Consider the following 14,640-nt stretch of genomic DNA (forward strand, 5'->3'; position numbering starts at 1 on the left):
CAGTGTTACTACTGGGCTTATATCCCAAAGAGATCTTAAAGAAGGGAAAGGGACCAGTATGTACCAAAATGTTTGTGGCAGCCCTTTTTGTAGTGGCTAGAAACTGGAAAATGAATGGATGCCCATCAATTGGAAAATGGTTGGGTAAATTGTGGTATATGAATGTTATGGAATATTATTGTTCTGTAAGAAATGACCAGCAAGATGAATACAGAGAGGCTTGGAGAGACTTACATGAATGATGCTGAGCGAAATGAGCAGAACCAGATCATTATACAACAATACTGTATGAAGAATTCTAATGGAAGTAGATATCTTCGACAAAGAGAAGATCTAATTCAGTTCCAATTGATCAATGATGGACAGAATCAGCTACACCCAGAGAAGGAACACTGGGAAATGTGGACTACTTGCATTTTTGTTTTTCTTCCCAGGTTATTTTTACCTTCTGAATCCAATTTTTCTTGTGCAACAAGAGAACTGTACAGATCTGCACACATATATTGTATCTAGGATATACTTTAACATGCTTAACATGTATAAGACTGCCTGTCATCTTGGGGAAAGAGTAGAGGGAGGGAAGGGAAAAGTTAGAACAGAAGTGAGTGCAAGGGACAATGTTATAAAAATCACCCATGCATATGTTCTGTCAATAAAAAACTATAATTAAAAAATATATATATCAGCTGTAAATAGCAAAATGGGAGACTTTTAAAAACTCCCTGTTTTAATTTTGTTCTGTGAGAAATTAAAAATCTGGGTATGCACCAGCCACAATTTGTGGATTTCCAATTAAATCCAACTTATTAATAGGATTATTTTACTATTTAAATTTTTAACATGATTAAAAAAATTATTCCCTTTATTATTTACAACCAATGATGACTGAATGGTCATATAACAACAAGCTGGAATCATCCACTTTAATTTCAGGTTAAATCTCATTTTCTATTTGTGCTGTCTGTCTCAGACATATATATTGAAGATGGATAAGCTCTATAAGTTGTATGCTCTACCCAAATGCATGCTCTAATATGGACCACAGATGCTCTTCATCCACTTAAATCTTTCTTGTATGGCTGGTCAGGCCAAAGTCTTGATTGGTTACAAATCTCTTCCTTGAGCCTTCACAATATTCTTGGACTTGAACAATCAGCACAAAGTCATCCACGGATTTTTTTATACAGCAATGTGAATCACAATAGCTTCGGAAGACCTGAAAAGAATATCACATAGAAGGCATAGTAGAATGGCACAAAGTGGATATGAGAAGACTGCAACTTATAAATAATAAGGAACTTTGAGAAGTTAAGAAATATACTCAGAAAAATGGATGAGAGGAATAGAACAGGGAAGTGGCCAGGGCAATAGCTTACATCACTGGAGAGAACATCCAAATTGAGTACACAGATCTTTGTAAGCAGAGTTACTGGTGGTCTCTTCTTCAGGTCAATAACTGATAAATTCTTAAAACAGACTTTAAAAAGGTTTTTTAAATTCTTACATCTAGATTTCCTCATTCGTTTCTCCTACGCTCTCTTATAAGATTTTTTTGAAAGGGAAAAAAGAGGAAGAGAAAATTCAGCAAAACTAATTACTATATCGGGGTAAAAAAGCCCGAAATAATATGCAATGTCCAAGATCCATGAACATTCTACCCTTGTAATGTACATATGGAAAGGTGTCTTTTTATCTCTTCTTTGGGGCAGCCTTTGTTCTTTTTAATTTCACAACATTCTTTTTTTTTTTTTTTTTGTGAGAGGTAATTCTATCCACTTTTATTGTTATAGTTTTTTTTTGTGTGTAGATTGATAAATTTTGAAGCAATAGTTTCTGAAATATGGTAAATAGCTTCAAGGAAAAAAACCCTGTGGAACACAAACTATCTTAAAGTTTTCATCGAAAATTCATGGTGATCTACATGAAAAAATGCATGCCTTTAAGTTCAAGCTAATTCATAGATTCTTCATTACTTTTCATCATTTTACTCTACACTTCTCTGTGCCCAAAGATTGATCCACATGACCAAGTCCAATAAAATAACTTGAGGCTTGGAAAAACCAGCATTTTCTGCCAGATATAGGTTATGTAAGTTATAGCCATCAGTCAGTCAACATGCATTTAAGTCCTATTCCATGTCAGGTTCTTTGCTAAGGGTTGGTGACAGGAAGGCAAAAGACAATTCATGCTCTCAGTCTAATTAGAGTGATAGCTTAAAATATTTGGACTCTATTCTTTAGAAGTATCTCAATCTGATCTTTTGAGGGCATCTGAGCAAGGTTGGTTTATTTTAAGCTTAACTTTAATGAACAGGTAATAGGCTAGCCAACTGAACCTGAGGTAACAATTAATTACTAATTCCATAAGAATCAAACTTAAGATTTTTCTTTATGATTAGCTTTGCTCATTCTAAGCCTAGTCATCCTCTTATTTTTGATGGAAAGGTCATAAGGTAGTTCAATGGAAAAAGGTGTTTGTGAATAGCAAATGGACTTCTGAAGCTGCTAAACAAATTTATCTCAACATGCTGTGTGTCCAAAATTACATGTCTCAAGAACTACTCTAATTCTATTTTTCACTGTAAAAAAGCAAAATTTTCTTCAGTTTAATCTTTAAAACCAATCTATTTAGATATTAAAGAAATTCAACATGTAGACATCATGATTTGCAATTTTAACCCCTCCTTCTCTTCCACTATTCCTTCTCCCTTCCAGCTTATTTCCATTCCATCAGGTCATATGCATTCTATTATTTTAAAAACTAAAAAAAGAACTTTATTTCCAAATTCTAAAAAAAATAAAAAGCTTAATTAAAAAAAAAACTGCTCTAGAAATCAAGCAGGAAAATGTTCCTCATTTAAATAAAGATTGCTTGGAAACAAAATCAAGATTTTTTTTGAACTCTAAATAAGGATTCTTTAAACTTTAAGTTTAACTAAAATTATCGATTTTTTAAAAATGAAAAGATACACTTTTAAATCTCCTAGAGACTTACATATACAGTAGATACTTAAAAATGTTGAACTGATACCAAATTGGGAAGTAATCTCATCAAGATTTGGACACCATGATCAGTAGCTGCATAGAAGATGTTCTTTCAGGATAACCCTGGGTTTCTGCAGGAACAGCACGAAGTGAGTAAAAATTATCAAAGTGCTACAAAACCCATTACTCTCTAAATAGAAATAAATTCTACAACTTTATAACAGTTCAAAATATTTTATGTCATCTCTAACATAAATATGTAACTGACATGGAAATCAATTTTGGGAACATTAGACATGCAGTTTAATTCACAGTATTATTTGACAAATTATGTACTGATATGCTGTAAACACAAGTATTTTTCACCAAACATTTACAATAAACATTAAGGGAAATGATTTCAATACAAATTTATGGTGCATAGCTTTGGTTAATTTTAGCTTAAATCATCCATCACTAGAAATACCACCACAACACTATAAATTAACTACAGACAAGATGTACTTTTAAAACTAAACTGCTGGAATCTTAGTGTGTAAATCCAGCTTGCACAGACACTGTGCAATAATCCCAGAGTCTTCCTTCACAAAGACATTTAAATCAGTTGTGATGTCCCTGTTTACACACAGTACTACAGGGAATCTAGAGACTGAGACTTCATTACAACCTTTACTCTGACACCATGGACAGTTAAGTCAAAATATTACAGTACTTTAAGAGTCAAAATGGACCTTCTAGACTATGTAGTCTGTGCCTTTCACGTTACATATGAGTAAAGTGAAGTGGAGAAAAGTACCTTGCTCAGTGTCCCGAAGCTCAGAAGGAACCAGAGCAAACCAAGGCCCACTACTTCCCATCCAGGCAGGTGCTTTTATTATTTCTGTGTGTGATGCTCTATGCAGGTAGTTAAGTTTGTATCCTCCAGCTACAGATCAAGAATAAAGATTTTGGTAGTATACCCAACAACAACCAGCCAATGACTTTTAAACTTTTTTAGGAATGGCACTTCCCATTCTTAGGAACATTTTAATAATCACTACAACATGGAGCCGAGACTTTATTAAGGAAAATCCAATTCTGGTCCAAACTTCTACTGCTACCCACTTTCCTTAAAAAAAAAAAAAAAAAAATTGCTTAATCTATGATAGTATCTTCTTTCAAGTTTTATTTGTATTTCTTCAACAAGGATAAGACAGCTTGAAAAACCCAGCAACATTATTTATTAAGCAAGTACTATATATAATTAATATAGTGGGTACTATAGGATATATATAGAAAATATAAAATATAAGCTCTGCCCTAAAGAACTTTACATTTTGATTATGTAGGCAATGTATAAAAACCATGGGAAAAATGACTATTGGATATAAGTGAGTTTACACTAAGTAACAGCAGAGTCTAACTGCAGTAAGAGATTTCCTCCCCCTCTCTCCTCAACCACTTAACTTACTGCCTTTCTTGGTCTCAAGTTTCCTCATCTTTAATGCTCATGAGGAGAATCAATGACTTCTAAGATTTTTCCCAGCTCTAAGGTGCCTATGGAAACTTGAAAATCTTATAGGCAGTCAGTAGAGGTAAAGTATAATAACTTGAGGAGTCAGCAGAGCTTTCTGAGTCTACCCTCCAAGAACTTAGGGTATAATAGATACAAAATGCCATAAGTCAACAAATTTTAAAAACAGCTTGCAATTAGACAGTGGTTTAAAGCCTAGTCACTATCTGTTGTACTACCCACCTAACTTTATTAAGTACTGTGTTAAGCAATAGGAATACAAAGACAAACAAAAACAGGGTGCCTGCCCTCAAGTGGCCACCTTTTGATGGGCACATGAGCATGCATACAAGATAAATATGGAGGAGGATCCATGAATGGCAATCTTTCTTGCAAAAGATGAGATCGGAACTAACTCTTAAAAGGGGTCCAGGAGAGAACCCTGTGGGAGCCGTCTAGTTAGAGGTCACAATCTGGACGAGAATCCAGCAAACATAGAAGAATTGGTCAGATAAGCAAGAAGGGACAAAATAATGTCCTAAAAACCTACAGAAGTTAACAAGGAAAAGTTGGTGATAGTGTTAAAGGCTGCAGAGAGTTTGCACAGAATGAGAACTGTGAACAGGTCATTGGCTCTGACAATTATGAAATCACTGGTAACTTCAGAGAGCAGGTTTGGTAGATTAATGGGGTCAGAAGCCAGACCATAGGTGGAACAGACAGTGGAAACACCTATGTTGATGTACTTTTGGGAATTTAGCTACATGGAGCAGAAGAGGAATAGGATAACAGTTAGCAAGAATAGAATAGTAAGTCAGGATATCTGAGGATGAGGGACAGTCCAAAAAGAAGGTCTCAGATATTAAGTGACTTAAGTGGAATCAAAACCTCTAAAAGCTTCAATTCCTAATAAAAATGGGGATAGTACCTGGCCTACTTACTAAACAGGATTGTTTAAGAATCAAACAAAATGTATGTAAAGCACTTTGCAAACCTTGGGCATACTTGGTCAGCTATTTGTGGTCTGCACAAATGAGTACATTAGCTTAGAGAACTAACTCCAGGAGGAGAAGGCCCTCTAGCAAAGGTCAGCACCTTCAGCGAAGTTAGCACTCTTAGAGTATAGTCTAAAATTATCATTCCAATGCCCTAGGGCTAGAGAGGCTTCAAAGGTGAGCAGAGACCAGAGCAGTCTGGAAGATCAGGTAGGACTCAGATAGGCAGGAAGGGAGCCAGGAAGGATATTCCAAAGCAAGGGACTAGTAAAATGGATGGGGAAATGAGTCACAGTGAGGGAGGAGAAAACCGGTGTCCTTGGATAGGGATAACTAGGATAGGGTTTAGACAGAAGAATGGGGCATAGGCCTGGCCAGACTGTCTGGGTCCAAGCTACAGATTGCATGGGGTCATCAAGAGACTAATATAAGATGCTAGTAAGAAGAATTAAAAAAAAAAGTTTGAGAAACATAAGGAAAGAAGATCTGGTAGTATCCGAAGACTGATTACACATGATTGTTTTGGAAGAAGTAGGAATCAAGCCAAGTTTGAAGCTGAACTACTTAAAACATACTCCACTATTTCCAAACTCAGGGCTAAGGATCACCAGTAAGTAACCTAACAACAACGTTGGCCTTCAGCAACTGCCTGCCCGATTTGCTTTTTTCCCCCTCTCTTCTGTATTTCTAATAAAAGGAATCCAAGTAAGTTTTGAGAAAAAACAGGGGAAAATGACCTTATGGCATCAATAATAAAACTTTAGCTATGATAAACTATCCTTCAATCTCTGCTGGTCTCTGATCACATTTTGTGCAGATATTTCAGTCATATTTTGTGCATGGACCATAACTCTTATAAAAATTTCAAATAAATACATGCATTGATTCCTTTGTTGATTTATTTAAATTATAATAGTGCCTTCCATTAGGATTTTTGTATGAAACCCATATAAATCATCAACTATGTCCAGGGGAAGCCCATTCCAATTTTGGATTGTTCTGTTATTAGAGTTTCTTGTGACACTTCACTCTAAATAATGAAGCAAGAGTACCAAGCTCTGACTGGAGAAACTTTTATTTCTTCTTCAATCCACTCCATGCTGAAAACAGGACTAGAATAATGTAACTTTCTCCTACTCAAAACTCTCCCTTAAAGCAAGGAAAGGTGGTTCCTTGACTTCCTTGAATGCAAAGTAAACAAAAGAACCAGAGAAGTCAACAGAATAAAAGAGCTCAAGCTGTAAGGCGTGTTTTAAACAGTCTTTAATGGGTATGACAATCCTTCAAATAGAAAGGTAGCTTAATTTACAAAGGAACTATAAGACCATCTAGATAATGTTTTCTCAGCTGTGAAATATAAGGTTAGATCAGATCCTCTCTTGAAGGTCCTAGAAGTTTTAAATCTATGACTAAGATCATTTACCAAGTTAAAATGGTCATTTTCCCAACTTCTTGCACATGCCATTCTCTGGATTTTTTTTTCTCTCCACCTTATTATTGATCCAGAATTTTTGTACTGCAGAACCAAAAGGCTAAATAAATGGCCATCTGGAAATTTCTGCTGGGTCAAGCAATTTGTAAACAATAGTCTATCTACCTCTCAGTGCAGGAGACTCCCAACAATCACAATGCTTATCACATCACTCTTTATTACCCTTTTTCAATATAGAAAATTGTAGTCCTTTTTTTTTTTTTTTTAAACCTTTGTTACCTTTCAATCAAGTCAGTAACTCTTAAATTAGCAAATTTCTTCAGACCAATTCAAAATGCTTATCTTCTCCAAAGCTACTCTTGGTTCTCCCTTTGGGCAAAACAAAAACATTCACTCTCAAACTTAGGAAATTATACTGCTCTTTTCCTATTTCAAACATCCCTCTCATGACTTTTCCTCTGGAATTACTAACTTCAATTCCTATAGCCTTTACAAGAACCTCCCTGCCTTGAATCTTTCATTCAGCTCTAGTACTATTTCAAAACCCACTTTTCCACTCACCATGCAAAACACAAAAGCATTTAGATATTATTACATTTGATGTGTGAGATAGGAATAGCAAGTACAACTCCTTCCAAACCTAAGGCTCGGAGAGTAAATAACTTGGACCGTCACATGGCTCCTAATAGAAGTCACAGCTAGAACACAGGATTCCCAGGCCCCATCCTTTTCATTCTTACATCCTGTCCCCCATTATGGGACAGGCAAGATTGCCACGTGGTCTGAGAATTTGTGGTGCCACTCACTCTCACTGATTCATTCATTCATTCACTTGCTGAGTAACCTTGAGTGGAGCACTTTGTTTCTTCCAGTCTGGTTTCCTCTTTGGTTAAATGAGGATAATACTTGCATTATTCACCTCACAGAGTTATTAGAAAAATACCCTGAAAACCTTAAAGAGCGATAAAAATATGAGTTTTTATCATTGCCATTTCCTCATCATTTCTTAAGAATGTGGCTGTTACAACAGAACTAATGTGGAAATGTTTATGTGATTGCACACATGTATAACCTATATCAGATTGCTTGCCGTCTTGGAGAGGAGGATAAAAAGGGGCAGGGGAATGGAAGTCAAAATTTTATAAAAGATGAATTCTGAAAACCATCTTTACATGTGATTGGAAAAACTAAATCTCTCTCTCTCTCTCTCATACACACACAGACACACAGACACACAGACACACACACACACACACACACACACACACAGAGCTGTTATCAAATAACATTTTCCTCAAAAGATTTACAACAACCTTCTCAATATTCTTTCCAGACTCTCTTCCAAGACTTGTACCAAATTTGTACTATTCTCCTCCAAAGCCTGATTTTCACTACCACCATAGTAACAACCCTCTAAATCCCTGTTCCTAAAAGGAGCCTTCTCATTCTTATTCCCAAAATACTGTCCCAAGGACTCAAACTGTAGCTTCACAAATTAAAAAGCTGTACTTGGATTTCTTCTAGTTCTACAAATCAGATTACTCATTTTAAAAGAATAGTTAACACTACTTTTCTACTTTGATTCGGGCATTAATTTAGGCTGTCTGGCCACAATGTCCCAATAATTTCCTTTCCATAAGTTTCTAACAATTCTCTTCTGATAACTTGCTAAATAATACTCTGGGAGTATTGAAGTCTAAGGACATATATAATCATATCCCCACTATATTTCCTATTAAGGAAATGAATTAAACATGTAAGCAAACATGTAAGCACTTACTATGTGCCAAGTACTATGCTGGGCACTTCAGATACAAGTACCTAAAAAGAGTCTCAATTCTCGAGGTGATCATATTCTATTTGGGTTCAGCTACCATGTGAAAGAACAGTCTGGAAATTTTAGGGGGCTGTGGTAGGGTTCTTGCAGTATACTAGCACATTAGATGATAGTGATGAAAGATATAGTGGCAGGACGATGGTAAAGCGCTGTTGTAATTCAATTGTGTCGGACCCTCTGCAACTCCATTTGGGACATTTCTGGCAGAGATATTGAAGTGGTTTGCCATTTCCTTCTCCAGCTCATTTGACAGATGAGAAAACTGAGGCAGACAGAGTAAAAAAGCTAGAAAGTGTGAGGGGTAGGATTTGAACTCAGGTACTCCTGACTCCCGGCCCAGTGCTCTATCCACTTCTTTCCACATAGGACATCAAACGCTCACCTTCAGGTGCTCTGCTGGAAGGAATGCAAATTTTTTTTTGACTGCTAAAACCTCACAAGATATTTTGGGGTTTATGGACTAGGACCCAGCCTTAAACTCAAATCACTCTACCTCTCCCATGTTGGCCAACAATCTGTCCAAAGCCAAGCTCCAATTGATCATTGTTAGGACTCTGATTTACTCAAAGTGAATGCAAACAGCAACCAGTTCTGTTTTGGCAGGAATGACAGAGGGTCTTACTCTCCCAGATTGGAAATTTTTTTTTGTGACTAGGTCAAAGATGCCATTTTTTGCCTCAATTCTTACCTAGCCTTAATCACAGAATGGGTTTTGCCTCAATCAAACCTTTAGGTCAAAAAGGCAAAGTTCTCCCACTGAATCCCAAGTCATCTTCAGTCATCCTAATCTCTATCTGGCCACTGGACCCAGATGGCTCTGGAGGAGAACATGAGGCTGGTGACCGTGCACAGCCTTCCCTCATGCATGTCACGGCATCACCTCCTTGATGGCATGGTCCTCTTTGAGAGTGGAAAGATTCCTAGACACACTGATAGGTTAGAGTATGAGCAGCCTGAGGTCATGGAAGAGGGAAGAGCATCTCTTACAAGGTCTAAGTGTCTGTATGACTCAGGTAAGTCACTCATCCAAGCAACCAAATATTTTACTTCCCAAGAACTGTGCTAAGTCCTAGGATTCAGTTTCCACATCTGCAAAATGAGGGGATTGGACTAGCTGCTTTCTGCCACCTCTTCTATCTGCCTCTTGATCTAAGATCCCATAGTCTGTGATCACACAGCCCCCCTTTGCAGTTTCCCTTCCTACTCTATTAGATACAATTATTATATTATTATATTTATATGGTCCACTTCTATACTTCTTCCTTGAATCTTGGGAATTCTGTCTACTTGGCCAACTTTCCCCTCATTCCCCTTCAGAACTTCAACACAACTTTTAAATTCTACTATCACCTCTTTCCCGTCCTATGTTTATAGCTCCCTTGTATCATATCATAATCCTCTTGTCCTAGAGAAACTTGATCCTTTTTGCCCTAGCCCACCCTTCTCTGGTACACAGGCAATCCCACTGTTAAGTGCCACACACTAAAGTCCTATCCCCCAATCTTGGCATCCCAGCTCTGTGTGACCCCAGGAAATCAGTCACTTCCCTAAGCTTTACTTTTCTCCTCTGTAGAGCGTTATTGATAAAACACTACCCATTTAGCAGAACTGTTCTTAAGTAAAGTACTAACTGTGAACTCCAGTGATTACTAGTCTATTAAAAGATCATGGCCCCCAGCCCCCCAATCTCCATCGCCTCTTCTGCCCTACCCTATAGCTCCCTTCTAGGAAGCTGAGATCACCGACCATTCTTCTCTTTGTTTATCCCAAAGCAGGGATAAGATAAGGTCCATTCATATCATAAAATCCCCTTCTACCTTGCCATGGGCCCCCAATGTCTCTCAACTCCATATGGGCACATATGTAGCATTCACTCCAGCACTGCCTTGACGGCTGCCTGGCCCCTGTTCCTCTCCTCCCCATGGAAGTCAAAGGCTATTCATTCCCACATGGCCCTCATCTTCATCCCTAGCATCTGCTCCTACACCTGGGGATTAACCCAGCCCGGAGAGCATATCGTCATGACCTCCCCCTTCTCATTTCAGAAGGGGGTGGAGGTAAGAATGACATAGCTGCCCCACCCCCAGCATCTAGGCTCCCAGCTCCCAAACTGTTGAATATAGGAGGTCTCAGTCACTCCAAAATAACCACTGTCCACACAATCCTCCATACCTAGAAGGGGAATTCATCCCGACACTCCCTTAATCTTGGACCCTCCCACCCCCCAGGACTGGAGGAGAACCCAAAAGACTCACGTCCTCCCACTTTCTAACAATTGGGCCGGAGACAGACCCCTCCCCACAATAACTCTTGCCGGGACTTGTTCTGTGTGGGCCAAGTAGCCCATTCCCCTCATGAAGCCCCCTCCTCACTGTGTCCATTCCTTTATCCACCCAATAAGAATCGTGCCTGCCCCTTTCCTTCGGTAACATTTTCTAATTCTCCCCAAACCCATGACCCTTAGTCTGCTGCCCAATATAGATCTGTCTGTCCATACTCTGGAGCCCCGCCCGGCCCTCGCCCCGCTTCCCTCAGGCTTGGCCCTGTGGCCGTCCCAGGCAAAGTCCCCTACCCCCGGAACTCCCAGGCCTGGGCCCCTCCACACCGGGGGTCCCAGGCAAAATCCCTTCCCTCCCGGAGCCCCCAGGCCGGGGCCCCTCCACCCCGAGTCTCACCACGAGTAGGTCTGCTCCGCCATGGCTTCGCTGCTGCGGGTCTCGTCCTCCGGCTCGGGCTCGTCTAGGGCGCTCGCGAGCGCTGGGCCGGGCGGGGCTGCGGAGCCGGGCCCGGCAGGCCGCGGCAGGGCCGGGCCTCGTCCTCCTACTTCTCCTCGGGCCTCGCTCCTCCGCGGGCCGCGGGCGGCGCCGGCCTCTGACTCTCTCACCGACCTCCTCCGCGGCGGCGGCGGCTCCGCGGCGGCTCCGATCCCAACATGGCGGCTCCGCGGCGGCGGGGCTTGGGCCTCCCTCGGGTTCTCCCGGCGGCGGCGGCTGAGGCTGCGGGCGGGGACGGGAGACGGGCGGGGAGGGGCAGGCCCGCGGCGGCGGCGGCGGCGGCGGCGGCGGCGCTAGAGCCTCCCTGGTTCCCTCACTGGCCCCGGGGCGCCGCGCTCAGGCGGCGGCGGCGGCGACGGCGGCCGGGGCTCATGGCCGGCTCGGGCTCGCGGCAGCAGCGGCGGCGCTCGCCCACTCGCTTGCTCACTCGTACCCTCTTTGCTCCTTCTCTGTCTCGGCTCCGGCTCGAGGCCGCCCCGCTCCGCTCCCCGCCCGCCCGCGAGCCTGCGAGCCTCGAGCCAGCCAGGGGCGGCGCGAGGGGGAGAGCGCGAGCCTGCGGCCTCCGCGCGCTCACGTGCCCAAAACACGCTCACGTGACGCGCGGACGCCGACTCCGCCCCCGGACGCTAGACCGGCCTCCCCGCCACGGCCGCTGCCGCTAGGGCCGTTTGTCTGTCCCTCCCTCGCCCAGCGGCGCGCGAAGCTGGAAGCAGGCGGAGGTGGTGGTGGGAGGTGGGAGGTGGACGACTCAGCTCTCTTCCTCCTCCTCCCCCGTCCCATGGGGGCCGGAAAGAGTTCAGCCCTACCCCCACCTCCCATCCCCCATCATCTCCTGGGCTCTCTAATTCCGCGACTCCCTGGGGGGGCGGGGAGCTTTGCCTCCGGAGCTCGGCTTTAGGTTCTACTCGGGGGTCCTGAGGTCTTCCTAGGTCTCTTTTTCTGGTCTCTGTCTATCCCTGTCTCTTGTCTCGTCTCTATCTCTTCCTGTCTCGGTCTGTATTTCCCTGGATCTCTTCCTGTCTCTATCTCGTCTTCTTGTCTCTCTCTTCTTTTTGTCTGTCTATCATTTCTTGTCTCGGTCTCTATCTCTCTGGATCTCTTCTTGTCTCTCAATCTCTTCTTGTTTCGGTTTCTATATCTGGATCTCTTCTGTCTCGATCTTTATCTCTTCTTGTCTCTGTCTCTCTGTCTCTTCTTATCTTCATCTCTCTGGATCTCTTGTCTCCGTTTATCCGGGTCTCTTTTCTCTCTGTCTCTATCTCTGCTTCTTGTCTGTCTCTATACCTCTGTGTGTTTTTTGGTCGGAGTCTCCTCTGTCTCTGTCTCCTTTCTTGTCTTTGTCTTCCTCTCTGGGTTTTTTTTTTTTTTTAATAATCTGATTCTTTATCTTTGTCTGCATCCCTTTCCATGAGTCTCTTGCTGAAATTACTTTATGGATCAGTTTAATTTAACAAGAACCTAAGAAGCGGCGCTTGTGTGCCAAGATTGTATTAAGGATCCGAGACACAAGGATAAAAAAGAAAAGGACGCTGCGATTTGGGGAGCTTAAATTCTCCTGGAATCAGTAGCTCTAATGTCCACAGAAAACCGAACACTGGAGATGGAAAAGGCCTAAGGACAGTACTGGACTAGTGATTTCCTTTACTTAATAAGAAAACAGGATTATAAGAAATACAAAAATAAGGTTGTCTTTCTTGAGAGGAGCAAACATCCTACTAGAGAGTAAACAGACCTTTCAAATATAAATACAAAGGAGAATCAAAAGAAATAACAATGTAATTTGAGGGTGGGTGGCTTTCTTTGGCTTTCAACTGTATCTCCTCAGAAATAATATAAACCAGTTTGTATTTGCTCTGTAACTTTTTCAGACAGGCAGCCTTGGAGGGTGCTGGGGTGGAGAGATGGTTTCAAGTAGACATATTTTCTATGGAATTCAAGGCATCACTTAACCTCTCCCAGCCCCCAGGTGACTAAGACTTATCAGTTACAGATACTTAATGCCAGATCTGCACAATAAAATTACAAGTCTGGACCAAAAATGTCCTGTTTGGACTTATCCATGTATACATTGTTTTCAAACAGTATGCAATAAGCTTGAGCCTGAAATTCTCTCCCTCCTTTCTTCCCCTCCCTGGCTTTTTTCAAGTCCTAAACTAAAGTCCTATCTTCTGCAAGAAGCTTTTGTTAACAGCCCTTAAATCAATCAATCCACTAACATTTATTAAGCACCTACAAAGTACCAGGCACTATGCTAAACAGCCTAAGGCTTTTTCTCTGTTGATTAGTTCCAATTTATCCTGTCTATAGCTTGTTTGTATGTTGTCTTCCTCCATAGATTGTGAGTTCCTTGGAGCTGAAATATCTTTTGCCTGCCTTTGTATCCCAGGCACTTAGCACAATGCCTGGCGCTTAATAAATACTTAAATGCTTCCTTGGACCAGACGGAATTGAATTCATGTTGCAGAACTGACAATACTTAGAGTGATCTAATTTACCTTCTTTTTCCCTCAGTGTTCCCCTCTGACTCCTATCCAGCATTTCCTGAGGTTGGTGGGAAACATTCTGCTGTGAGGCAAGGGAGCTTCTTTCTATAGTCAGACTCTGAGAGCTGACAATCAACCTTTGTGAAATTGCCATCTTGTTGTCTTTTAGCCTCCCGGTTCACAGGAGGGCTATGTGATATCAAGAAAGGAGTGCTGGACTTGAGAAACCAAAGTCAGCCAATTATGATTTGTGTCCATGAATCGTTTTACTTTGTTGGGCCTCGATTTCCTCAGATGTAATAAGGGCCATTTATTACAACAGTTTCCAGATTTGCAAAGGGTTTACATAATTCTCAATTCTGGTAGTTAGATGCTATTATTTCTCCCATTATACAGATAAGGAAACTGAGGTTGAAAGACATTAAATAACTTGACCAAGGTCACATTTATTGTGGTTTTGAGTCCTCTCAGACGCTTCATTGCTCTGTGTACCACTATCCATGAAGTTTTCTTAGCAAAAAGACTGAAATGATATGCCATTTCTTCTCCATTGGATTAAGAGAGAGAGAAGTGACTTGCCAAGTCACAAAACTAGTGAGGGTCTGAGGTCACACATTTGAACTCAGATCTTCCTGAGTCCAGG

General features: G+C 41.4%; 1 protein-coding gene across 1 annotated transcript in view; it reads right to left on the reverse strand.

Annotated features, from left to right (window-relative positions):
• SPPL3 (signal peptide peptidase like 3) overlaps positions 1-11,798 on the reverse strand; it is a 118,933-nt gene extending 107,135 nt beyond the window's left edge. The window contains exon 1 of the mRNA XM_051972953.1: positions 11,416-11,798. Within this exon, the coding sequence (XP_051828913.1) occupies positions 11,416-11,438 (23 nt within the window). The 5' untranslated portion in view covers positions 11,439-11,798. The remainder of the gene's footprint in view (positions 1-11,415) is intronic.
• Positions 11,799-14,640: the final 2,842 nt, after the last annotated feature.

The sequence above is a fragment of the Antechinus flavipes genome, chromosome 1, assembly GCF_016432865.1.
Source record: "Antechinus flavipes isolate AdamAnt ecotype Samford, QLD, Australia chromosome 1, AdamAnt_v2, whole genome shotgun sequence".
Taxonomy (NCBI): Eukaryota; Metazoa; Chordata; class Mammalia; order Dasyuromorphia; family Dasyuridae; genus Antechinus; species Antechinus flavipes.